At 37.2% G+C, this 27887-nt stretch overlaps 2 protein-coding genes across 4 annotated transcripts; both read right to left on the reverse strand.

The window, feature by feature from the left end:
- Nucleotides 1-1185: 1185 nt before the first annotated feature.
- tgm5l (transglutaminase 5, like) lies at nucleotides 1186-10843 on the reverse strand. 2 transcript variants are annotated; one of them, XM_051897560.1, is made up of 15 exons: nucleotides 10701-10843; nucleotides 10097-10276; nucleotides 9496-9741; nucleotides 7168-7286; nucleotides 6953-7081; nucleotides 6699-6876; nucleotides 6144-6279; nucleotides 5402-5505; nucleotides 5008-5250; nucleotides 4811-4843; nucleotides 4352-4384; nucleotides 4032-4238; nucleotides 2742-2905; nucleotides 2249-2385; nucleotides 1186-1533 (listed from the first exon to the last, which is right to left on the reverse strand). In XM_051897560.1, the coding sequence occupies exons 1-15, from the start codon at nucleotides 10705-10707 to the stop codon at nucleotides 1383-1385; spliced, it is 2067 nt and encodes a 688-aa protein (XP_051753520.1). In that variant the 5' UTR covers nucleotides 10708-10843; the 3' UTR covers nucleotides 1186-1382. The 2 variants fall into 2 exon arrangements, 1 of the variants encoding a protein (XP_051753520.1); XR_007930673.1 differs by lacking the exons at nucleotides 1186-1533; nucleotides 2249-2385 and having other exon boundaries at nucleotides 2771-2905; nucleotides 3284-4238; nucleotides 10701-10840.
- Nucleotides 10844-12172: 1329 nt separating this feature from the next.
- On the reverse strand, nucleotides 12173-26922 carry pxmp4 (peroxisomal membrane protein 4). 2 transcript variants are annotated; one of them, XM_051897562.1, is made up of 4 exons: nucleotides 26757-26922; nucleotides 26372-26434; nucleotides 24949-25147; nucleotides 12173-12396 (listed from the first exon to the last, which is right to left on the reverse strand). In XM_051897562.1, the coding sequence occupies exons 1-4, from the start codon at nucleotides 26867-26869 to the stop codon at nucleotides 12247-12249; spliced, it is 525 nt and encodes a 174-aa protein (XP_051753522.1). In that variant the 5' UTR covers nucleotides 26870-26922; the 3' UTR covers nucleotides 12173-12246. The 2 variants fall into 2 exon arrangements, with proteins under 2 accessions (XP_051753522.1, XP_051753521.1); XM_051897561.1 differs by lacking the exon at nucleotides 12173-12396 and adding an exon at nucleotides 18156-23458.
- Between the last annotated feature and the right edge of the window lie 965 nt (nucleotides 26923-27887).

Genomic DNA, 27887 nt, shown 5'->3' on the forward strand with positions numbered 1-27887 from the left:
AACTTCCAAACAGTGTTTTTGAAAAACTACTTACCCCACCTTTAAGATTGAGAAAAAAGAGCCCTTTTTGCAGCCTGGGCATTGAAAAGAGTCATATGATCGCGGTTGGTGTCCACCTGAGTTGATGTCATTCGCCACCATGGCTTTTTCAATGACATATGATTTATTTCCACATATGAATGAGGCCAGAAACTGATCTGAGAATATCGGAATCCATGTGCTTTTTCCCTGCTTACACATTCATTGGTTACATCCGATCTGTGCCACATGGGAGAAAAGAATCGGAATTGATTCACCTGAACTATGTAATACAACAGCGGCCTTACATTTACTATAAGAAGAGATAAAATGGATAATAGAGATATCTATAATAGTTTTCATGGTTGCAGTAACATTGATTAATTACTGAAATGGCTAAAATTTGCTTCAATATGTCTCTGTGTGTTAGGAAACATTCATAAGACACTCATGCATTTCTTATGCTCCCATCATACTTGATTCATAACAGCATATGTTGTTCTCTCCACACGTTTTGTACCAGATCATTATTGTGATAAACTGTGAGTTTGTTACTGTTATTCTCTGTTAGCTACTGCTGCTTTCTGCATGAGGAGTGTTTGTCAGCCTCGCAGGGACCGAAACACAATAGAGCAGCAGCACTGGGCAGTTTCCTGTTACTCCTCCATTAGACGGATCAATAAATGCTGCATCTGCTGTCAGATGAGAACACAACAACACCCCAGAGAAACAGACACAGAGAGAAGACAACAGTCATGCTACAGAGTGCATGGGAAAAATTCATGTTTTCATGGTGCCAATAATTAGCAGTATTAGCATCACATTAACATTTCTCATACTTGCTCTCATAAGGATTTAGGACTTAGAGTTTTTTAGTTCTGTTTTATATTTTAACACAGTCTAGGACAATGGTGGAGAAATAAAATATATGCATAAAAGACATTTGAAAAAAAAAAAAAAAAAAACGAATAAAAAAATTTCCAGGACAGTTTTAACGTGACATGTAAAGAAGGACTTGTGTAGTCTGTGATCTTTTTTATTTTATGCTCATATTCTTCAGTGATACATTGTCAGCCTTTTTCTAAAATACCTCTGGTGTGAAAGGTTCAACTATTCTGCCCTCTGGTGGCAAATGCATATGTGGACAGATTGCAAACAAGCATAATGCATGGACACAAAAAATACTTTATTTTCAGACTTTTTCCAGTATAAACTTGGCACACATAATTCAGAGTGACACAATTTACAGTGATATTAAATAAATGTTTACACAATAAATAGCAATACTTTCTAAAGGTGTTTCAGCCGCTAGCAAAGTACATCATGTTGACGATACACAATCACCTCTAAAAAGGTGTTTCACTCTAAGCTGCTTGAACATTGATGGTCTTGAATCCACGGAGGACGGTGGACAGATTCATCAACACTAATCTAGCGTGAAGCATCTTGGCTCCCGTCATCCTGGGAATGAAACGCACGGGGCTCCTCATGGTTTCTCGAGGCTGGATCATAACCCTGAGATATAAAGCACGAGACATTTAAACACAGGCAAATCACTATTACCACTGCTCATGTTTAGGGTTAGTGATTTACACAAAAAAGTGTTTGTTACACCAATAAGGACTCATCTTAAATCTAGATTAAATCAGGTTAATCAAGATAGATTACTTTCAATTCTGTTGCTCCCTGTATTTTAAACTCTGATTTAAATATAAGGGTAAATCGTATATAATGGGGCAAATCTGCAGGTTTAACACACAAATTATATACAGATTCTGTGATATGCATATGATAACACCATGTGATTTTAGAGCTTCAGAAATGCTGACTGACAAGTATGTACTGACACTTTTAATTGACACAGCTGCAGTAAAGCTGATAACAAAGATAAAGATGTCAAAAAATGTCAGGAACAACCCCTCCCAGTTTACAGATATAAACTGTATGTACTCGACTGTTTGACGCCCTTCAGCGTCACCTCTCGCACTTCTAGGTATGTGAACTAAATTTACCTTGTGAATCATAGTGTGTGCTAAAATACCAAAGTTACTATACAGTGACTGTTACTACTGTTGAATCAAAATAGATGAATATGGTATCTGACCAATGACAGATGTGGGGCATGTTTGGGAAATCTATTCGAAAACAGTCATTTAACTAAATTAGATGGTTATTTTTGTGACTTCATTTGGTGATCGCTCTAAAAACTGAAATTAAACACTTCATGTACCTCATCTGAACCTTCTCCTCCAAGAGTCCTGAACCCGCTATGGTCAGTTCACCGCTCACTGCAACGTTGAATGGGTTGGTAAAGGTCACTGTGGCAACTTGCTGTGTGTTAATGATGACCGAGTGCTCGTTTTGAATCTGGAAGAAAAAACAGGGTTCTTATTTAAATTGCTTTATTTCTTGTGTTACTTGTGAATTCAGTTATGCCCAAACTCTTTATAATATCTATCTTTTAAATATCCTTTAATCTTGGAGCGATGCATGTGTTTATTAAGTTTATAATAAAAAAACAATCTGAAAACAGTTTTATTTAGTCACAAAACAAACATTGTGTTGTTTCTTAAAGTCAACATTTTGCAACCGATTGTAGGATGGGACTCGGTCCATTGGGAATTGATTGGTATGAAGGGGGGTCAATATATATATACACTGGTATGTCTAATATATTGGAGATATACATATATATTGGTATGTCTATGATGGGCCACCAGTACCTGTATATTGAGGGCAGGGCTGCAGATGTTAAACTCTTCTGAAGCCAGCACTCTCTCTTGAGACTTCACATCCTCTATAACCACAGCCAGGTTAACCAGGTAATCCTCCATAACCTCCTTCAGCATGTACTCCTTGAAGAAGATCTCATGGTTCACAGTCACAGCTGGTGGAGTACAACAAACAGGAATCATGGAGTTGACTGTGCGATTCCTAATGAATCATTTCAACACATGTTTGTGGTATTCAAAATCATGTAGTCCAATAATATCCAGATGGATGTTATTAGACTTGCAAGTGGAAGAAATGCGTTATGCATATACTAGCTGTGCTCAGAAAGGAATCCTAGCTTACTGCACAGTGTATACTGTCTACTATATTTAAAAAGGCCATATTATACCCTTTTACAAAGTCTTGATTTTGTTTTTGGGCTCTACTAGAACAGGTTTTCATACTAAAAGTTTTTCATGTAAAAAAAACAAAAAAACAAAAAACAAAAACAACATTTTTCCCATATTTGACATTGTTGCATCTCGTCTCTTACCAGTCTGTCAGCAACGCTCTGTATGAAGCCCCTCCTTCTGAAAAGCACACTGTTCTCTGATTGGTCGGCTGGACCAGTGTGTTGTGATTGGTTAAGTGCTTCGAGTGTGTTTGGGAAATGTCCCGCCCCTTACCATAACCGCCAATTTCAACACACTACTATCTTAACCAGGCTCCGCCCTTTTATTTTGCATATGCATTGGGCAGGAATTATTTAAATGAGAAATACTGTGACGTGTTCGTTCACGGAAGAAGACTCAAGACTACAATGGAGGCGTTTCAGGGAGTTCAGAAACAGTGCACACTGATAAAGAGAATAACTCCTGCTGGAGGAACTTTGTGCTTTGGAAATTTGCAGAGCTTTTTCATGCTCAAACAGCAACATTACAAACTAAAGAAAGATGAAAATATAAAAAAGTGTATTAGGTCCTCTTTAAAAAATGTGTCAGACAGTAGTGTTACATTTTAGTCACATGATGCCATCATGATGCATGCGAGTGCTGTCCAGTTAACAACTTAAAAATTAGCAAAGTTGGGTTTTTCAATTTTCAATTTAATTTTGTGTAAATATTTTGGCAGTCCAATAAATAATGAGTAAAATATTGCGACTACTTCAATCGTGATGTGATATTTTTGCCAAATTGCCCACCACTACAGCACAGTAACTGTGGAAAACAACTGGTTCTAAGTACATTTTAAACTAATTTTAAGCACTTTGTGCTGTTCAGTATAGGTTGCAGAATTCTTACTTTTATTCGGGCCGATCGTCAGATCATCATGAGCCTCCCAGAAGGGTCCAGTGGGATTGCGGTTGTACTCTTTGTTTTGAGCGTTCACGTGTTTTCGCAGCAGTTTCGGAATTGCCTCTTTGTTAGTGATTGTGACGCTGAAAGAAATGTTTTCTCCGACAACAGGTGCTTTCAAAAGCTGGAGAGAAACTGCAATGCCCTGAGGTGCTGCATGAAAAGACATGCAAAATAAAATATTAAATCAGGGCATTCAGTTATATTACTCAAACAAACAAAGAGCAGTGTTTATGTGGGCGGATAAAACAAATGCTAAAACGTACCGCCTCTTCCATTAGCACCTTCACCACCTCGAACTGGAAGAGAGTATTTTTGAAAATGTAGATGAATAAAAAAAAAAAAGAAGAATCAAAATATATAAAAAAAATAATAAATATCATCATAAAAATAAAAATATCATAAACATCATAAAAATATTATCAAAATTGTATATGTAGATAATGACCCTACAAGTTTGAATAAAACATAAAAATATGAGGAAAATATTTTATATAATTTAAATATGAAGAAAGAACAAAACTTGGTTAAAGTATTTATCAGACAAAATTATTTGGCAAAAAAAGGATGTCATGTGTGTCATTTTTTGTATCCCAAAATATTTCCTCAAAGTCTTCAGGAAATATGTTTAAGAACAAAACAATCATTCTTTTTTTATATTTTGGTGATGCTGATACTAGATGAATTACACACTTCATAAAAAATGGAAAGATAAAATGACTTACCATCAGCGCTGAACATACGAGCTGTTGTTCCAACTAAATGTAAAAGAAATGTATATAAAGATATATATATGTATATATATATATATATATATATATATAGATATATATATGTATATATATATATATATATATATATATATATATATATATATATAAAAACCTGTTTAACAGTACATTTTTTTCTGTCTTTCTCTTACCCATCATCTCAGTTTTGTATTCTGACGTGATGTCCTGCATAAGCATGGATCCGGGACGTTTGGTGCAGATCAGGGCTCCAACTCTCTTTTTGTCCACGTTAGTAGCTAATATCGTCCTATCTCTCATGATTATACTACACACATCCGCATTCACTTCTGCGTAAACGAACGGTACATCGTATAGTGCGTCCACCTTCTGCTCATAAATGGCTTTAACAGCAGCAGGGCCACAGCGGTACATTCCTGTGACAGAATTATGGCCAGGTTCATTTTATGTTTTATTATGAACAGCATCATATCCCTACTGAAAACAACAGCATACTTTAAAGTGACTGGTCTTATCAGCGGGGATAAAAAGCACACAAGTTTTCTATATGCATTAGCGTTGACTGACCCGCACTCAGCTCTTGTGGTGTGGGGTCAAGAACCTGCCAGCCGTCATAACCTTGACCCAGATCAGGCCTCTTCATCCAACTCTCCACCCACACATGGAAATTCCTGAAAAAGGACAAACAATTCTAACTCACATTTTATCAGATTAAAAATGCTGAAACAATTCATTTCAACCACAATCAATTCAGGTTTATTTGTAAAGGTACTGTATCCCAATAAGGAGCCATTTAAAAGTACATTACCTTTCAAAAGTTTTGGATCAGTAAGATTTTTTTTTTTTTTTTTTTACTTTTATTCAGCAATAATGCATTAAATTGATCAAAAGTGACAGTAAATACATTTATAATGTTACAAAAGATTTCTATTTCAAATAAATGCTGTCATTTTGAATCATTTTGAAAGTATCATGGTTTCCACAAAAACATGAAGCAAATCAGCATATTAGAATGATTTCTGAAGGATCATGTGACACTGAAGACTGGAGTAATGATGCTGAAAATTCAGCTTTGATCTAAACTACATTTAAAAATATGATCAAATAGAAAACAGTTATTTTAAATTGTAATAATATTTCACTGTTTTCACTGTATTTTTGATCAAATAAAATGCAGCTTTGGTGAGTAGAAAAGACTTCTTTCAAAAACTTTTAAAATTTTTATGACCCCAAACTTCTGAACGGTAGTGTATGTTTTAGTAACATGACTATAATAAGAAGTCTTTTTAGCTTTTAGGATGTAACTCACCAGATGCTATCCCGGCCGATGGACAGCTTTTCCCCCATCTCTGAGTAAAATTCCTCAATCACCATATTCCCGTTTGTGTCGTGAGCGGAGTTAAAGTTGGTGACCACTCGAGTTGGAATGCCGAGGGCTCTCATTACTGTTATACAAACACAATTGCATTTGATATTGATCATAAACAGCACTAATTAAATTACCAATGACCCATTAAAGAAATACTTCACCCAAAAACAACAATTACACACCCCTATGTGCAGATTATTTTACTAAACACAATCCGTGAAGCAAAGGAAGATGACCATTGGCTCTTTTGGAGCTTGGCTGTATAAATCACCATCCATTTTCACTGTATGAAAAAGAGCAGCTTGAACTTAACATCTCCTTTTGTGTTTCACAGAAAATAACAGCATTAAGGTTTGTAAGATCTTTGGGTAAATTAAAACTTTAAATCACATTAAAATCAAATGACTGCTTCTTGTAAAATAAAAGTATTAAATTTATTTAAAAAAAATAATCCAAACTTTTGAACGGAAGAGTAATAACTCATATTGGTCACACCTGTACACATGACAGCAGCGAACACCCAGCACTGCCCGTATTTCACAGGTCTGAATTGTGTTTCTGACCACATCCTGAGAATATCTGCGCTGCCGGACCAATTTGAGGGGTTTACACCATTGCTGTAGTCTCCTGACCAGTTCCCCATTAACACCCCTTTATCATCCTGACAGTTCACCTGTTCAGAAAGACAGAGACTACATTAGTACATTGAGATAGGAAGCGGAAAGCAGAGAATGAGAGGAGATCCTCACCATAGCTGAGATCACACGGCCGATGTACACCGGATTGCTGCGGTTGACCAGATCTTTTCTCATGTCGGTTTGATATTGAGGACTCAACTGCAGCAATTTCATACAGATGTCCAATATCCCTGTTTCATACTGAAAATACATTTAAGTGTGACAGGAGTAAATGAGAAGCAGTTTTCCAGTGCTGTGCCATCAGAGTCAATAGTCAAACAACTCACCTGATCAAAAGACCAGGGTCTGGAGACGACGCTACCAGGGCTGCCTTTAAACAGCAGGCCAATATCATTCCTGATGTATTCATTCCTCAGATCCTCTGACGGCAGGAACACTGAATCAGCTGCAGGATAACACAGAAGTGGGTGATCTTTGTATAATCACAATAAATGAAAACAATAAGCCATAAGGGGCTGTGCATTACAGTGATTTTACCACAGCTAAGGGGTATAGTTTTGTACATATGTATGTGAAGTTCTATAAAAATGACAATGAAAGACACCACGATTCAACATATTATTACACTACCATTCAAATGATTTACTTTTTTTCATAAATGAATACTTTTATTCAGCAAGGATGCATTAAATTGATCAGAAGTGAAATATGAAGCAGCACAACTGTTTTCAACATTGAAAATAATCAGAAATGTTTCTTGATGTCACATCTGCCAGCTGCTCCTGACTCCTGGGCTATCTCATCATGAACTTCAATTCCCATAACCTATTGCCTGGACTCATTATGGCCCACAACGAATCACAGCGCTTCCAAGTCCCGTGGTCCCAAGTCCAGAGCCTCTTCACGACATGGCTGCCACGCCAGAGCCTTCAGCCGTCATGGCCACCATGCCAGAGACTCTTCACGACATGGCCGCCATGCCAGAGCCTTCAGCTGTCACCTGAAGCTACTAAGGTAGTCTCTAGGCGTTTGAGACTGGCTTCCAGTTGGCGGACCCACCGCTGAAGTCTGTGCAAGCAGCTGGCATCTCAGTGGTCCTAACATCATCCTCGAGTCCAGTGCATCCGAGTCCAGTGGTATCAAGTCTGGGGGTCTCAGAGGTTCTCCCACTGTCGACTGCACTCCCAGTTACGGAAATGGCCATTTTATGTGTCTGGGCTGCATACGCTTCTTCCAAGCGGCGGCACCTGATCTAGTTTTGCCTGAGGTAGCGGTGTCTGCTCATGAACTCTGTCTGCCCAGATACGGCCACGGAAGTCGTCCCTGAATTTCCTGTCTGCCTTGACACGACCATGGAGGTCGCCCATTCACTTTCTGCTTGCCCTGACACGACCACGGAGGTCGTCTCCGAACTGCCTGTCTGCCCTGATATGACCACAGAGGTCACCCTTGAACTCCCTGCCTGTCTATTAAAGACTCTGCTTGCCATGTCACATACATCTCTCCTGCCTGCTCTGTTATGGCCTCGGGGCCATTACGTAACTCTATACCTGTTTTGACACAGCCCTGGAGGCCAACCCTAACCTCTCTGTGCTCTTTGTTCCAGTTCCGCCTTATCTGCCCTGGTAGTCTTCATCTCTGCCATGGTGGTCACCAGTCCCGCCTGCTCCACCGAGGTGTTCCTCAGCTATGCCTTGGTGGTCTTCAGCCCTGTCAGCTCCACCGTGGTGGTAGCCAGCCCTGTCTACTCTGCTGTGGTAGTCTTCTGCTCTGCTGTGGGGATCTTCAGTCCTGTGTACTCTGCTGTGGTGGTCATCTGCCCCACATTGGTGGTCTTCAGTTCCGCTGAGATGGTCTTCAGTCCCGTCAGCTTCACCCTGGCCACCTGCTCTGCCTGCTCCACCCTGGTTCCCTGATCCGCCTCAATCTCCAGTCCTGCGACCACTCCATGGACCTGGCCCTCTGTTTGGAATCCGCTCCTTAAGGGGGGACTCCTTCTGTCTCCTGTGCTATCTCATCATGATCTCCATTTCCCAATATCCATTGCCTGTTCTCATTATGTGTGATTTACGTTTTACATTTTACATTTGTCTTGTATTTGTTACACTAGATTTCTGGGCGATATCTTGGTTTCCTGTGTCTTGGTTTTTGACTATATGCCTGTTCTGGATTACCCTGTTTGCCTGTGTTTCTTGGACCTTGTTTTATGTTTGGATTGTTTGCCCGTGTGTTTGACCCTTTGCCTGTTGTATGGATTATAATTCTGGATTACCCTCAATGAAGCTGCGTTTCAATGAAGCTCAATCAACCTCCGTGTCAGAGCAGTTCATAACACTTGAGCAGCAAATCAGTATATTAGAATGATTTCTGAAGGATCATGTGACACTGAAGACTGGAGTAATGATGTTGAAATTTCAGCTTTGATCACAGGAATAAATTATATTTCACAATAAAATTTTTACAATTTTAAATTGTATTATTATTTCACAATATTACTGTTTTTACTGGCAACTCTCATTCAAGGCTAGTTTTGCACAGACATACACCACTCATATTGTCTTCAGAAAATGTAAATACTTGTAAATGTGTTTAGCTTTAACACAGTTGTAACACAGACCCACTATTGTTCATTTACAGTTCTTCCTCCAGCTCACCTTGGCACCAGGGGTTGCAGAGGAGCGTGAACTGGCCGAGCAAATGGGTTTTCACACTCAAGCGGGTCTCTACTCTCAGGTGGAAGGTATAGACTCCTACAGAGGAAGACGCAGGGCTGAACAGTGACACCGACATCGTACGGGGTGCATTCGGGGCCGGTACGCTCCTCTCCAGAATGGCACTCCATTGAGATGGAGAAGGCTGTCCAGACATGGAGACAGGCACCTCCACAAACAGCGGCCCTGCTGTGAGGATAGAGAAGTGGTTTCAGAATTTAACACAAAATAGGGTTCTGGAAGTAAAATACTATTCATTTTCCCCATAAAGAAGTCACTGTTTGGATTTAAATAGGCAAATGCTTTAGAGTCTATAACTGGATCATTATTGCTGTGATTATTATATTTCTAGCATGTTATCTAGCATGAATATTTATAAATGAATAAATTCATTTCCTTTCACAATGTGCAGATTTATGCTGATTCTAAGCAATTTGAATAACTGCATTTCGAAAATATTTATTTACTGATGAATCATAATGGAGAGAGAGTGAGATGAGGTTGCACATTTATTTCACACACGCACACACACACACAAACATACCTAGAACAATTCGGAAGACCAGTTTTTCCTTCAGTGGATCGAATGGCCGTCCATCATAGTTCATGAGAATTGTGAACGGCTGTCCTCTCCGCAGCACCAGAGTGCTGGAGCTCAGACCGTCGGTCCTGTGGCGGATCTGGTTTTGGACCTGTTGCAGGTTGACATTTCGAAGCTTAAACTCTGTATAAAAATGAGCAAATTGTGAAATTATTTGTGAGACAGCTGAACATTTTTGATATAAAAAAATAGAACTAATTTAAAATGGCAAATTACTAAACATAAAATCAATAAAAGAACTGATATTTAATATTAAAAAATAAAATTAATTACATATTTTTAATATATTCAAGTAAACAATTTTCAGAATTATCTGAAATTGTACCATACAAATATTTAAGGGTTTAAAATTAATAGCAATTAATAATTTATAAACAAATATTATAATTTTCTAAGAATAGCTGCAATAATCTGATTAAATTAAATGACATGCAATATAAAAGAATAACTTCTTTAAAAATAGTAAAATAACTCAAATACTACACTTTGTAAAAGGTTTAAGAAAATTAAAACAGTAAAAATTAAACCAATACAAATTGAAGCTTACCGTCCATGAGATACAGCTGTGTTGTTGTCGTTTGCTATTAGATTCAGATTCTACGTTTATTGTGCTTTTTATATGACATTCTTCTGCCCCTCCCTGAGCTGTCAGACCACATTCACGTGAAGTCAAAATGCAGAATGATACAATAAGGACCAACACCTCAAACAATTACGCAACTGCACATACGTGAGCACTGTGTGTGTTTCAGCGGGTGGATAAAGTATGTGCATTCAAAGAATGAGTAATACATATGCATTTAATCAGACATCTGCGTTCATAGGGACAAAAGTGAGATCACAGTGGTTGTTTCAACCCAGTTGCGGTTCTAGCTTGTATGGCGCCCTGGGCGACATGCCTTTATCTTTTGCATGATTTCCCTCTTCCTTTTTATTTATTCACCTAAATCGGCCTCCGGTGGCTTAGACCTTTTTTCTTACCATAATTTAGTGTTGATTTAGAACTTCTCCCGCTCTCCCTACAGACGTCACCTCATCCCTTCTTTTCGTATACTTTTGAGTGAGAGTTCTTCTCCGGGCGCACACTCCGAGTTCCTCCCGACCAGGTTAATTGACCCACACGTTGACATAATACGTGCACACGAAGACGTTACGTGCAAATAAGCGGTAAAAACCCGATCGCACATTTTTTTTTTTTTTTTTTTTTTTTTCTCCCTTGACACGACCATGGAGGTCGCCCATTCACTTTCTGCTTGCCCTGACACGACCACGGAGGTCGTCTCCGAACTGCCTGTCTGCCCTGATATGACCACAGAGGTCACCCTTGAACTCCCTGCCTGTCTATTAAAGACTCTGCTTGCCATGTCACATACATCTCTCCTGCCTGCTCTGTTATGGCCTCGGGGCCATTACGTAACTCTATACCTGTTTTGACACAGCCCTGGAGGCCAACCCTAACCTCTCTGTGCTCTTTGTTCCAGTTCCGCCTTATCTGCCCTGGTAGTCTTCATCTCTGCCATGGTGGTCACCAGTCCCGCCTGCTCCACCGAGGTGTTCCTCAGCTATGCCTTGGTGGTCTTCAGCCCTGTCAGCTCCACCGTGGTGGTAGCCAGCCCTGTCTATTCTGCTGTGGTAGTCTTCTGCTCTGCTGTGGGGATCTTCAGTCCTGTGTACTCTGCTGTGGTGGTCATCTGCCCCACATTGGTGGTCTTCAGTTCCGCTGAGATGGTCTTCAGTCCCGTCAGCTTCACCCTGGCCACCTGCTCTGCCTGCTCCACCCTGGTTCCCTGATCCGCCTCAATCTCCAGTCCTGCGACCACTCCATGGACCTGGCCCTCTGTTTGGAATCCGCTCCTTAAGGGGGGACTCCTTCTGTCTCCTGTGCTATCTCATCATGATCTCCATTTCCCAATATCCATTGCCTGTTCTCATTATGTGTGATTTACGTTTTACATTTTACATTTGTCTTGTATTTGTTACACTAGATTTCTGGGCGATATCTTGGTTTCCTGTGTCTTGGTTTTTGACTATATGCCTGTTCTGGATTACCCTGTTTGCCTGTGTTTCTTGGACCTTGTTTTATGTTTGGACTCCTACAGAGGAAGACGCAGGGCTGAACAGTGACACCGACATCGTACGGGGTGCATTCGGGGCCGGTACGCTCCTCTCCAGAATGGCACTCCATTGAGATGGAGAAGGCTGTCCAGACATGGAGACAGGCACCTCCACAAACAGCGGCCCTGCTGTGAGGATAGAGAAGTGGTTTCAGAATTTAACACAAAATAGGGTTCTGGAAGTAAAATACTATTCATTTTCCCCATAAAGAAGTCACTGTTTGGATTTAAATAGGCAAATGCTTTAGAGTCTATAACTGGATCATTATTGCTGTGATTATTATATTTCTAGCATGTTATCTAGCATGAATATTGCTAGATAACATGCCGCCCCCGGCAAGATGCCGCCCTGGGCCGTTGCCCATGTCGCCCATGCCTAAATCCGCCACTGTTTCAACCCATGTTTGAACAGAACCATTAGGTTTAAAATTTTAATTAAAAAAATTAAACCAAAGGTTGGGTTTGTTTATATTTGACCCAAACATGGGTTGAAACAGCCCAGCATTTTTTTGAGTACAGGACAGTAATGGAGGTATATGGAAAAAGTGCAGATGCTGTGCATATAAGGTATTGTTAAGATAAATTAAAAGAAAACATTATGGTAACATGATGCATTTTGTTCATGTTAATAATCGTTCCCTGAAATAAATCAGTGAGTTGTTAGACCATCAGTTTAACTGATTACAAATGAGATTAGTCAAAATTAGGAGTGACATCACTATTAAACTTGACCACCACCTCCAAACTCCCCAGATCTCAATTCAATTGAGCATCTGTAGGATGTGCTGGATGAACAAGTTCGATCTACGGCAGCTCCACCTTGCAACAGGACTTGAAGGATCTGCTGCTAACGTTTTGGTGCCAGAAACTACAGGACATCTTCAGGGCTCTCCACTTCGAGTGGAATTAACCTGTGCAAATTCAATTGAATGGGTATGATTTGAAAAGGCACACAACTCTCAATTAAAGGTCTGACAGCTGAAAATACATATCAGAGCAAAAAAAAAAAAAAAGCCATGGAGGTTAAAAGAACTGCCTGTAGAGCTCAGTAACAGGATTGTGTCGAGACACAGATCTGGGGAAGACTGCAAAAAAAAAAAAAAAAATCTGCTGAATTGAAGGTTCACAGAAGCATGTAGCCTCCATAATCCTTAATGGAAGAAGTTTGGAACAACCAGGACTCTTCCTAGAGCTGGCCTCCTGGCCAAACTGAGCAATCCATGGAGAAGGGCATTGGTAGAGTAGTGACCAAGAAGCTGATGGTCACTCTGGTTGAGCTCCATGATCATAATTGGAGACGGAAGAAACTTACAGAAGGACAAACATCACTGCAACACTCCACCGATCTGGGCTTTATGACAGAGTGGCCAGACTCAAGCCTCTCCTCAGTGAAGACACATAAAAAAAAACACTTGGAATTTGCAAAAAAAAAAAAAAAAAAAAAAAGGCACCTAAAGGACTCTCTCAGACTGTGAGAAACAATATTCTCTGGTCTGATGAACCTCAGTTCCAACCGTCATTTCTGGAGGAAGCCAGGCAGGGACAGTGGCAGGGACTGGGGGACTTGTCAGAGTAGAAGGAATGCTCAATGTAGAAAAATATAGAGATAGCCTTAACGAAACCTAGTCCGGAGCATTCAGAACCTCAGACAGGGCAGAAAGTTCATCTTCCGACAGGACAATGACTCAAAGCACACAGCTAAGACAATGCAAGAGTGGCTTATGGACAACTCTGTGAATGTCCTTGAGTGGCCCAGCCAGAGCCAGGGCTTGAACCCAATTCAACATCTCTGGAGAAACCTGAAAATGTCTGTCCACCGACGGTCCCCATCCAACCTGACAGAGCTTGAGAGGATCTGAGGAAAATAATGGTAGCCAAATGCAGATGTGCAAAGCTTGTCACATCATACCCAAAAAGACGTGAGGCTGTAAAGGTGCTTCAACTAAACGCTGAGTTAAGGGTACAAATACTAATGCATTGTACTTCTTTCAATTTTTTCCTTTTTTAATAAATTAGCAAATTTGTAAAAAATCTGTTTTTGCTTTGTCACCGTATGGAGTGTATGAAGGCTTAATTTAAGAAAAATTAATGCAATTAACACAATGAAACCTTGGGGTGAAACATTTGATGTTCTTAACAGGTTTCATGCGATTCACTCTCATATTGATGACTAATAATGAGTCCTGAAGTGGTATAATAGATTTTTTTTTTGATATTTTCATTGTTGTATAAGTGCATAATGAATCTGCAGTCTACAAAGACTGAATGGTCTGCATTTACAGTCATGAAAAGGGCTTGAGATTGCACACCCTCACCAAGAATATAGCATATATCATGACGTATATAACAGATCAGCCGCACAGAAGGTGTGGTGCTGTCAGGGCTGGTCTTGGTTTCATGTCGGGTGACACCCAAGTCACTCCTCTATACTCTCCCCATTTTCCAAAGAGCTCTGACTAGACACTCTCATTCAGTAAGAGGATTATGAAATACATAACACAACCTCTGCACATTTTAAACATTAACAGCGGTGAAGAGGATTTCACAAGCCATGAATAAACAAAGACTGTAAATTATAAAAAGCCAACTTGAGAAAAAGTTCATGAACTTTTGAAGTTGTACAGTATGTAGATGTCTGCAAGAATTAATTATAAATGTATCTATTTATCCTCCTGGGACCCAGAAAAAAGTTTTTGAATTTAATATTTTGTTTCTCATCATTACATTGTTTAGAGCATAAGAAAAAAATGGAAAAATAACATTTTTGAAAAATTGTATTTTATTCATATTTTATGCTATGTCCTCTGTAGTGGACACCAGGACTAAGTTGTTTAAAAAATAAAATGACAATACATTACATGTACACTACCAGTCAAAAGTTTGGAAACGGTAAGATTTTTAATGTTTTTAAAAGAAGTTTCGTCTGCTCACTAAGGCTGCATTTATTTAATTAAAAATACAGTAAAAACAGTGATATTGTGAAATATTATTACTGTTTTCTATTTGAAAATATTTTAAAATGTAATTTATTCTTGTGTTGGCAAAGCTGAATTTTCAGCATCATTACTCCAATCTTCAGTGTCACATGATCCTTCAGAAATCATTCTAATATGATAATAGGAATATTGATATATAATTTATTTTGCTATTCACTTGTGTCTCCCAAAATGTCTGATAATCATGATTTAAGTCCTGTTGTCTTCTACAGAGGTCATGTATGAAATCAATGCCCTGTTTTGTAACAGAAAGTCATATTTTGATTAGAAACCCCAATAAGATTTTCCTGAGATGTTGATTTATAACAAACAATTTAAAAAATAATCAAATTTAAACAATAATTACAAAATATTATCATATTTCCGTAAGAGTGCTAAATTTGATCACTAAATTAATGTCAGTCATTTTAAAGACCAAGGAGAAGTTGTTGTCATGGTGAAACTTCCAAACATTTGGTATCTCTGCAAAGCCCTGAATGTGCTCTTTACAGGACAGCCAGACTTAAAACTGTGACATGTATGATGTCAGAGAAATTCACTAAAATATAATGTCCACTACAGAGGACAAAAGTCTATTCCTGGGTCCCAGGAGGATATAATTATAATGTGTTCTGAATGCATGGTTATTATAGTTAAAACTAAAACCGTAAAAAACATCTTTTTGTTTTAATATCTTTTATTGCAAGAACTGAAGCGTACATTTTGCAGATGTGCTGATAAACAACAAAATTCCTCTTACATTCCTTTTATATTTTTTTACCCACCCCCATAACTAATACACAAGAAAATATAATAAAATAAATTATAGGCTATTTCCCCTCAAAAAAGATAATAATAATTTAAAATGCAGATAGTATAGTTGACAGTGCAAAAATAAACGCTATTATTAGCCCAAAACATTTTTGTTGCTTTAAATAAAATAAACATTGATATACTAAAATAACTAAAACTGAAATAAAAATTAAAAACTATATAAGCCTATTTAAAACAACAACAACAACAAAATGACTAAAGCTTTAAATGAAAACGGAAAACATATATATAAAAAAACTAATTCTAAATATTATAATCATCATAATTTCAGTGATTCAAGCAATAAGGTACAAGAGGCTGTGCTGTATTGTGAATAAGTCACAGCTGAAGGGTGTTGTTAGGCAGGACGCGAAAAGGAGTGCCTGCAACCCCTTCAGCCGTGACTTATTCACGATACAGCACCAGCCTCGAGTACCTGATTGCTTTTATAAAACGGTTACCACACAATACAAATATTAAAGCCAAAAATATGTATCAATGCAACTTTCATGAAGTAAACTTTCACTAAAGCCTTCCTTCCGCCGGAAAAATAGTTCCTGACCGTGAACAGCAACAGAAGTTACATTATTACGCCATTAGATGGCGGCAAAGACTGTCTTTATGAGTGTGTCAGTCAGTAGCAAAGACTTTTATATTGAAAAGACTGAATTGTTGTGAACACGGAACAAACGCAACTGACAAATGCTTTGACTAGCGCTGTCAGAACCCCTTAACGTTAACTGTTAAAAGGACAGGATAATACATAGGTCATTTAAACAGATTTTTTATTATGAACATAGGACTGACCTGAAGGAAAATGCTAAATCTGAATGCAGGTAATAAATTCGCTCACTCGATCTTTCACAACGCTCTTCTACATAATACAGTAAGCTTCAATGAACAATATCAATTGAGAACATACAGTTTACATTGCTAAGAGTAAGTTGCTAAGGGTGTTATGTAGTGATACACAAAACCGTTGGGTGAAGCGGTCATAGCCGTTTTTTATCGTGAATAAAACACAGCTACTGATCAATCAGAATCAAGAGTAGGAACTAACCGTTTTATCATTTTATTTACTAAACGATCTGCCCCTGTTCCAATAGCATTCCAGCTGTGCTGATTTATCAAAAGGATTAGACTTTCTAAGAATTCTAAAGAATTTACAAAAGGTTCAGGCAGTTTATAGGCTGTAAATGGAAATAATCCAGGTTATTAATCAGACACTGTTGTTAGTTTGAGGCCCGTCCCTATATAAACATACACCTTCAGTATTGCTATCTCATAACGCAGGTTTCTGAAATGACTCAATCTTCACAAAGACAAAGCTTTTGATGCTCAAGTGGGTCAAAATGACCTTGCTAAACACATTGGCATTTGTCCTATAGTGTACAGCAGCACTGTTACTCTTTACACGTGGCTGTCCGACTAAAATCACACCAAAAGTGTGTGATGCTTTTGAAAGAAAACAACTGAGTCTTGATCCCAAGACTTGATGCTTCTTTCCAGTCTGGCTTAAAATTATTAAGGGAACAATGAATTATTCAGCAAAACCGAGCATCTAGAGCTTCTAGACTCTACCATTTTAATTCACAATTTCTTATTATTTTCGATGTACCTTTTTTTTGACACATAATTACATTTCACAACCCTGTTACCTGAATGAGGATATGTGGATAAGATAATACAAATGGAATTGGTTGGTTAGTTGGTTGGTGTTTTAACACCATTCCAGCTTCCTTGGCTATATTTTCATGGTGAGTAACAAGTTAAAACATTATGAAAGGGCAATTTAAAAAGCTATATAAGGTTTTTAAAGTTTGCTTTAAAAAAAAAAAAAAAAAAAAACTCTAAAATGGATTCCTGTTAAAAAAATATATATATTCTAAAGTGTTTGCTGGGTAATATAATTTCCTAAGAGAACTTAAACCAGAATAATTTAATAAAAAAAAGTTTGCATGGCATGACAATCGTAGTGGTGGATCTTCATTTGATAATAAGAACTTTTGTTTGATTCTGGAACGGTGTATTCAGCATGGTGCGTAAATATGATTTGATCCCAGCGATTGTTATAAAGATGAAAATAAAGATGCAGTAGGGTTCATTTCATACAGTTTTAATACATATGGCAAACTATGGATAATATCTACATATTTCAAACATTATTAACGATTCACATATATTCTGGTACAGTATTTAATCAATTAATAGATACATTCTTCCATTAAATCTACACCAAGAGAACACATGGGAAAAAAATTACTCTTTCAACTTACTAAATTGTTGCTTATACTGGCTCTTGCATTTCAATTATTAAAAGTTTTGCAATCAGCAGAAGAATAAAATATATAAATCACTTTCTCACTGTGGTGAAAACCAGGAAGAAACTATGGACCCACATGACTAATTATTTATAATAAAAAATGTATGAATATATTGTCATTATTTTGTTTTAAGGACTGTGATTGTTGTGTTAAGTTTTATGTAATATGACACCAAAAAGTGCTGTTTAACAAAACAGTACCAAAACATTCCCGGGTCATATTTCACCCTAAAAACAAACAATTTAAAGTTTTGACAGGTTTCATGATTCACAATCCTCATTACCATGATGCAAAAATAGGATTTGTTTGAAAGGATTTTATGTTTTTAAATGAATTATTTACACATCATGGCAGTATTTCTTGTACTATCAGAAACAATAACACTTTACAATAAGGTCTCATTTGTTAACATTAGTTAATTCAATAACTAACATGAACTAACAATGAGAAATATATTCTTACAGCATTTAATAACCTTTGTTAATGTTAGTTAATAAAAATGTTCATGTTAGCTCACAGTGCATTAACTAGCTAATGTTAACTGATGCAACTTTTTATCTTAAAAAGTAAATGTTAGGGTTAACTTTGAGATTAATAAATGCTTTAGAAGTATTGTTCATTATTAGAACTAATGTTAACTGATGAAACTTTATTGCAAAATGTTACCACAGAAACCAGTGGCGTAACTTTGTTTTAAAAAGTGGGTGGGACAGGAATATGTGCCATTTAATGCTCTACCCTGTATCATAAAATCTGTTATGTGTATCCCCAATTTTTGTTTGGTTGTTTGTTTTTTTATGTTAAATGTCATTGTATGTTTTCCTGAAAGTTGAAATAATAATTTATAAAAAAAAAAAAAAAAAAAAAAAGAATGTTTGTGTGTCGGGGGGGAATTGTGATTGTATCATTATAATAATAAATGCACAATATTTAATGACATAGACCTCATGTTAATATGATAGTTTCGTCCTTACATCTACTATAAAACAATATGTGGTTAGTTGCAAAAGTATTTACATTAGTCAATAAATACCTGTCCTTCATCCGCCTGCAATACTAGACTGTCCTGATAGATGAGGGGTAAACTTTTCATTCAGCGTGCCAGAGGTTCTGGGTTCTAATCCGCCCTCGTGTTATTTTTTATTTTTTTCTCATTAAAACCAAAGATGTTCTGTCAGTGATTGCTTATCAAGAGCAGGGACATGTTTATGTGCATTTTGTTTGTGATTTCACCGGAACGAATAGAGTCTCTGGCCGCAACAGCGTTACTGTGCGTTCACACCGCCGCCGGCGATGGCTTCAAAATTAGCCTTGGCTGCCCTGCCAACAACGCCGTAATGTGCGTTCAAACCGCCGCCGGCGATGGCGTCAAAATTAGCCTTGGCTGCCCTGCCAACAACGCTGTACTGTGCATTCAATCCTCTCAAGCGAGGACCTCTACATTCCGATTGGTTGCCGCTGAGCCGCGTCATAGCTCATTACCATAAAGTTGACCAGTGGCCAGTTGCATAAACTTAGTAACAGTCACTATATTAAGACTGTCTTAAGAACTAGTTTGACCAACTTGCAGTTAACCAAGGGGTAATCAATGTTATTTTTTCTAATTCAAATTACACCAATCTACCTTTTTATGTAACGGACTTTAAAAAATTAGGACCACTCTTCAAGAAAAACATTAGTGTCTTAACTTTTACGACTAGTCTAAGTGGTTTATGCAACCGACCCCTGTGATTTCAACTCTCCTCGACGCTCTCACCGTCCAAGACGCGCCGCTCTCGCCAGAGCTCGCCGCCGGATCACATTGAAAATGAATGACTTCCTGTCACTTTGACGCTCTCACCGTCGTTGGTGTGAACGCACGGTTAAGCGATAGATTGAAGCGCTCGTCCGTGTGACGACTGCGCACCGTGCACGAGCGCGAAGAAAAAACTCTGTGCCGCGAGAGGTAAAAAGTGGTGGGGACAATCGACCCTGGTAAAAAGTGGTGGGGACATGTCCCACCTGTAAATTACGCCTATGAGAGAAACTAACTAGCAATGATAATAAAAGGAATTACAGGAAAACTCAAAAGTAAAATGCGAGGAAAATTTCAAAGATGAGCTAATAGCCTAATCTTTTATTATCCTCACAGAACGTCAGTTAGGCCTATGCAGTGATGCGCTATGAAATTATTGCAGGGCAAATTTATTATAATATTAATTTAATAATAAAAGTAGCCTAACCTAATAGTAATAATAATAGACTAGAACAGCGGTTCCCAAACTTGGGTACGCGTACCCCTGGGGCAGGGGCGTTTCTTCCGAGGAGGCAAGGGAGGCAGTGCCTCCTCAAAAAAAAAATAGAATGAGAAAATAATCCGTATTACATATAAAACAACACAAATATTACAAATTATGACATTAAAAAGACCGCAAGTTACTCGTATTTCTTAAGGAACACTGCCCAACAGACACCCGCAGGTAAAGTTACAGCAGGAGTCATGCCTCCCTTTGCTCTCATAGGAAACCATAGAAAACCATCAGACCCCCGGCGTACGGTGGGTTTTGTGGGGGGTAATTGAGAATGAATGGGAGAAAGTCACGTGAGAGGAGGCAATGTCTCCATCGCGCTATGATTGGATGTAATTGGTTATGATTGGATATGATTGGTTTGTGCGATAAATCCCGCCTCTTGTTTACGTGCACGTTCCGCGCGTCAGTTTGAATGAACAAATGATGGCGTCAATGGGAAGACTAATTGAAAAGTAAGTCAACAGATCACCCAGTTAGATATCACTGCTTTATGTCACGTCAAAATCAAAATGAAAACACGATGACTGCGGGGTTTTTTAGTCCAATCAGCTTGGTGAAATTAAAAATACAATTTGTGTCTCTGACAGACGGTGTTTACGGAGCACGACTGATAATCCAAAATAGCCTAAGTTGACTATTAAAAAGAAAAACATCAATACACAAATAAAATATATTGTTTAAATTATTATTGCCTTTAGTAATTATTTTGGAATGAATGTAGAAATGCTTAAAACACTAACTTGATGAGATTGACTTGGTTTTGATAAATAGAACATTTATTACAATACATTGTTAATGTAAAATTACAAAATAGAATTGTATTTGGTGTCTTTTTTTCTTTTTTGATGTAATGTAAAGTAATGTTCATTTAACAAGGAAGATGTGTCAACGTTAAGAGTAATGCACATGAATTTACATTGATTCATAAATAAATGAAAAAATTGCTTCCTCATTTCAGAACACCACTGCTCGCCACTACTGGGGGTACGTGAGGTGACAGAGGGGGTAATTCATTTAATTCTTCCCCACCTTAAAATAATATTAAAGCCGACCATATATTTTCTAACAGGCACAATGCCGTAAATGCATGACTACATAAATACATCCAATCAAAATACCATATCTTTTGCGGTCAAATCTGACAGCGTCCATTTCCACATAAGCAGCGCGCATATGGGTGCATATGTTGCGTGCAGAGTCTGCTGCCTGAGCAAATCATGCTACATTACTGCCGTTCTAGCACTTGAACAAATAGCCCGGCACAAAAGGTGCATAGAGATCAATTTAAGATTCAAACTCTTGATACAAAACATACCTTTTGTGAGTTCTTGTTTTTAATATTGATAATGTTATACGAGCAAATAAACATTAACGATTGCAAATGTGATATTGATATTATACAACATTTCAACAAATAAAAGGGTAATATTAAGTGATGTTCTTCACAATATTGTCAGTATTTGCTCTATTTTGCAACGAAATAGCTCCAACGAAAGCCACAGCACAACTACAACACAACGGTGTTCCGTGAACGAATCTGCGGCTTTGAACGAATTGTTCGTGATTCAATGATTCATTCATAAATACAGCCACTTCCTTCGTTGAACGAACGACTCGATAACTCATGCATTATGACTTACCGCCATCCATTGGCGGTTTTAGTATTTAAAACAATCACTTTTCAAGTTTTATCATTGCATTTTTCTCTATTGAACTTTTTATTATTATTATTATTTAAAACATTATTAATGTTGTAAAGGTACTTATAAAGATAAAAAAAAAAAAAAAAAAATGCACTGGAAAGTCAATTTAGGGGGCAAATATTGTTCCTTAATGGAAAAGGTGCAGTCTAAGAGGAAGAGAGGGGGTACGCAGAAGGATGGTAAATGCCTCAGGGGGTACTCCACTCTAAAAAGTTTGGGAACCACTGGACTAGAAGAATGTAACAGGCCTACATTAATTGGAAATGCCAAATCCACTTAATATTGCCAATATTTGATGCTTTTGACAATATCTCTGGCTATCGTAGATACATGATCATTGTCTGTTGACCTGGGTGGGTTATCGCAGGGGCCCCGCCGCAGTGCATGCCCTGCGTGCCCGTCCGCTATGCCACTGGACATAATGTCACAATGCATAAAATCTTCATGGTCCTCATGTACTTCATAAAGCAAATTTTTGGGAGAAATTCATAAACATGTTCTGTTTCTGTGCTTACACGTTGGTTTATCAAAGTTATCATGAAGTGCAAGTACAGCTGATAGTAAAAGTGGAGCAAATATAATCTGTTACAGTCTAGATGATGTGCAAAAAAGTCATTTAGTACAACCTCTAACCAGGTAAGGTTAGAGAACTGTTTTGAGATCAGTCAAGGTTAGATTTCTATATGTGCCACAAATAATGGTATAGTAATTAAACCCTTCAATCAAATGAAAAATAAAAAGAAACCAAAACTCTAAAGTGGTTTGTTATTTTGGCTAGATTCTATCGTTGAATGCAGGAGTCCAGATCTGTCCCTGCAGGTACCTCAGTTGGTTTTGGGTTTGTTATAGATGAGAAAGTCTGAAATATCATGCCATGTGTTGCTGTCATGGTAGAGGTAGTTCATGGAGGACTGGAGGGAGGGCTGAAGCGTATGAGGGTGATACTCAAACAACCAGAGCACGATCCCCCATACCAGCGTGGCAAACAAAGGGAACGGGTCTTTCTTGGGCTGCGGGATGAAGCCCTTTTCCACTGCTAGTCGAGACAAGGCAAAGAGAATCCTGGACAGCAGGTACATGTTTATCTGACCAAAATAACAGAAATCAAATAAGAGATATTATATTCAGTGCCCCTCAAAATTATTCAGCTACTAAAAATCACACCCAAAAATGTATGAATGTCTTTGCATTAGACAGAAAAAATTAAAACAATTTATTTTAATCCTACTGTATCATAACATCACTGAAAAACCTGTTGCACACATTCTACTACATGCCTTCTGTCGTCTGATTGATCGTTTAGATTTTTTTAGCAAGTAAAAGGCCTTTTAGTGTAATTGTGAAAACGTCCACCTTGAGCTCGTGATTCACTGTCTTTTTGAGGTGATATCTTTACTGATTTTTATAAAGTAAACATAAGAATAACTTTGATAATGTTATTAATATTTCAAGATGAACACTTTCTGGAATGAAGCAACTTAGGTTTACTTCATTATCCATTCATCATTTTTTAGAAAATTCATGTTAAAAATATGATCCATCAGGCTTTAGAGGAAGGTTTATTTGTTCATCTCTCAATCATCATTGTATTGCATTATATGTTTTAAAACTAAAGAGCTCTGAACATAAAACTAAGCATTTCAATATCATCTTAGTAAGACTTGTGTGACAACTGATATTTATTCAGTACCTGTGAAAAGTTTGGAAACATTGCATTTTTTTCTGCTCACCATGATCCATGTTTATTCATGATCCTTCAGAAATCATTCTAATGTGCTTCTTTGCTGCTCAAGAAACATTTCTGATTATCATCAATGTTTAAAACAGCTGTGCTACTTTATATTTTTGTGGAAACTGTGATACTTTTTTCAGGATTCTTTGATAAATAAAAAGTAAAAAAAAAAAAAAAAAAAAAAAAAAAAAAAAAACAGCATTTATTTGCATTTATTACATTTATTAAATAGAATTTTTGTAACATTATAAATGACTGTCACTTATTTAAAGCACTGTCACTTTTGATCAATTTAATGCATCCTTGATGAATAAAAGTATTAATTTCTCTCTTTTTAAACATTACCACAAATTTCTCAATGGTATCATTGCTTCCACAAAAATGTTAAGCAACAAAAACTGTTTTAAACATTGATGATAATCAGAAATATTTCTTGAGCAGCAAATCAGCATATTAGAATGATTTCTGAAGGATCACAGAAAAAAAAAAACATTTTACAATATATTCATAAAAAAAAAAAAAAAAAAATCATAATGTTTCCAAACTTCTGACAGGTACTGTATGCATTTTATGTAAGTAGTTTATTACCTTGCTGTAATAAAGATCTCATTGATTTACATTACAAGATATCAGAATTTCATCTTACTTTTTGGCCATATAACTATCAGCATCTGCACCTAATTGCATATTTTTGCTCAGTTTGGCCTCTGAATAAAATATGGGCCTTTTTAGGGTTTTGCCAGTGTTAAAGAAGAACATTTCAAACACCTTTTCAAAATTTCACTGAAATTAGGTTGTTAGGTATTAAAAGATGAATCAGATAATGTACTCTGTTTCACTAACCTGGCTGTTAATGTTGTTATTTTCTCCAAACACCAGCCAGCCTCCAAGACACGCGGCAAGAAAGGAGTGAGACTGCAGTTGTTTCCCCTGTAAGTGCTGCTGGAGTGCCTGCAGGCCTTTATATGTGAACACAAAGCAGGCTAGATTCCTGGAGTGAGTGTACGTGGCCTGTGCGATCGCTCTAAACTTCTCTCTCAGGCTGTTGATGTGCAAAGATAAAGCAAATGCAAAGCTCATATGGTATTATATTAATTATACTTTTCAAGTCATAATGTATTATATATATATATATATATATATATATATAAATAAAACAGCCCTCCACAAATATTGACATTATGACTCACATTATGAAATAAATGTTTTTCTCCAAAACATGTTGGCACCCCTAGAAATTATTATGAGTAAAATATCTCTGAAGTATATTCCCATTCATATTTACATTTTTTAGTACACCAGGGTGACTAGGAGCATGAAATTGCCTAGCCATGACTAGTACAAATATGTGTAAACACAAAGGCCAAATTCCCTTAATCATTCATCACAGTAAAACCAAAAAATATAGTTCTGATGTGCAGAAAAAGATTGTTAAGCTTCACAAAATAGAAAATGGCTATAAGAAAAAAGCTAATGCATTGAAAATTCCCATTTCCACTATCAGGGCAATAATTAAGAAGTTCCAATCAACTAAAGATGTTACAAATCTGCCTGGAAGAGGATGTGTGTCTAAATCGTCCTAATGCGCGGTGAGGAGGACAGTTTGAGTGGCCAAAGATTCTCAAAATCAACACAAAAATGTGTCACAGAGCACAAAATGAAGCTTCTGCCATGGCCGTCCCAGTTCCCTGACCTGAACCCTATAGAAAATGAGTGGAGTGAACTGAAGAGATGAAGCACCAACATGGAGCTGGGAATCTGAAGGATCTGTAGAGATTCTGCATGAAGGAATGGTCTCTGATCTCTTGTCAGATGTTCTCCTAACTTATCAGGCATTATAGAAGAAGACTCAGAGCTGTTATCTTGGGAAAAGGACATTGCAATAATCGGGTGCCAATAATTGTGGCCAACGTGAACTAGAGAAAAACATTTATTTATAATAATAATAATAATATATATATAAATAAATAAATAAATAAATAAATGTATGTGTGTGTGTGTGTGTGTGTGTGCGTGTATGTGTGTTATTATATTACAAAAATGCAAAATATTACCACTGTCACATGTCATCTCAGACTTTTGGACAAAAGTGTAGATGACCACAAATAAAGAAGACAGTGTAATATCACACAGTATTTTCCACATAATATCCATTTATAAACAAGTAAAAGCAGCAGTCTAAGGATGAGCGCCAGACTAAAACTATTTTGACATAAGTGACATGGAGTTTGTTATCTGAAAGTTGAAAGTTCAAAGTTCACCTCACCTGCCACTTCTGAAGAGAAACGTCATCACTAGGGCGTGAGGAGCACGAATTTTAGCCCCATATCTGACAAAAATAAATAAATAAAATAAAGACAGCAGTCTCAGAACCTCTTCATATGAACAGTGAATAATTACATGTTTACAGTGAGTCTTATGTCTGAAACTATCAATATGCAAACCTTTTTTAAGTTTATATAAATTTATAACGCTCATATAATGAGAGAAAAAAAAAATGAAATGATCTTCCTATACGCAAGATGAAATATAATCAACAAGTGCTTAACAGTTAACGTCCAAATGTAAACAAGGTTAGAATTACAAAAATGTAAATACATTTATTACCAAACAAGCATAAAAACGCTGTTGAAAAGATCATTCTAACTCACACAGCACCATTCCTGAAGCCTTTGACGACTGCCAGAGCAGTTTTATATTTGTGTTGTTGCAGGAGATTGTTGATTGTGTATAATAAAGTTTTAAAGAGATCTGAGGCTGCCATGACTCTGCTTTAAGACGGACACCTCACACTGTAACACAAGCGTGCAGCATTTCACACGGAAACATTCCTGCTGTTAACGGTTCCGCTTCCAATGCCCGGAACAACAGCAAAATATGAAATATTCAACATTTTCATTAAAAAATGTATCCAGATAGGATTTTACAAACTTAATAAATTCTATCTAAAATTAGAAGGAGTTAATGAGGTTTTTATATTCGAGTAGGATCTGCAGGTGTCATTACAGACGTTTAGCATGAGAGGGCGCTACGGCACGGTTTATGTTTGTTTTGTCAACAGATGTTTTGCCATTCAGATGTAATTCACTCACTTTTAACTTTAGTTCACTCTATAACTTTATTCCTGTATTTTTTAGGCTGGCAGGAATATAGTTTAACGTCTATCTGTCTGTCTGTAGTCTGCAGTGTTGCCAATTTAGCGATTTTGTCACTAGATTTAGTGACTTCCCAGCCCCTTTTGAGACTCTTTTCAAGCAACTTCTTGGACAAACCTTATTTAGATTCTTATTTTGCCCACTGATCTATATTCATATTTATATAGATCAATGAATTTGCCATTATCATGTCATCTAGTGACATTTAGCTACCAGTTTTAACTACTTTTAATTGAAAGCAGTTGGCAAATTTATCTATCTATCTATCTATCTATCCGTCTGTCTATCTATCTATCTATCTATCTATCTATCTATCTATCTATCTATCTATCTGTCTGTCTGTCTGTCTGTCTGTCTGTCTGTCTGTCTATCTATCTATCTGTCTGCCTGTCTATCTATCTATCTATCTATCTATCTATCTATCTATCTGTCTGTCTGTCTGTCTGTCTGTCTGTCTGTGTGCAGTATTGCCAATTTAGCGATTTTGTCACTAGATTTAGTGACTTCCCAGCCCCTTTTGAGACTCTTTTCAAGCAACTTCTTGGACAAACCTTATTTAGATTCTTATTTTGCCCACTGATCTATATTCATATTTATATAGATCAATGAATTTGCCATTATGATGTC

This window comes from Ctenopharyngodon idella, chromosome 6 (assembly GCF_019924925.1).
Source record: "Ctenopharyngodon idella isolate HZGC_01 chromosome 6, HZGC01, whole genome shotgun sequence".
Taxonomy (NCBI): domain Eukaryota; kingdom Metazoa; phylum Chordata; class Actinopteri; order Cypriniformes; family Xenocyprididae; genus Ctenopharyngodon; species Ctenopharyngodon idella.

Coding starts and splice junctions, on each gene's coding strand:
- tgm5l (XM_051897560.1), bottom strand. Junction 6,877..6,952: donor GCCGTGTGATCTCAGCTATG/GTGAGGATCTCC, acceptor CTTTCTGAACAG/GTGAACTGTCAGGATGATAA. Junction 4,385..4,810: donor TCGTATGTTCAGCGCTGATG/GTAAGTCATTTT, acceptor ACTCTCTTCCAG/TTCGAGGTGGTGAAGGTGCT.
- pxmp4 (XM_051897561.1), bottom strand. CDS start 26,869: ATGGCAGCCTCAGATCTCTTTAAAACTTTATTATACACAATCAACAAT. Junction 26,435..26,756: donor GGCTTCAGGAATGGTGCTGT/GTGAGTTAGAAT, acceptor TATTTTTGTCAG/ATATGGGGCTAAAATTCGTG. Junction 25,148..26,371: donor TTTCTCTTCAGAAGTGGCAG/GTGAGGTGAACT, acceptor GCACATCAACAG/CCTGAGAGAGAAGTTTAGAG.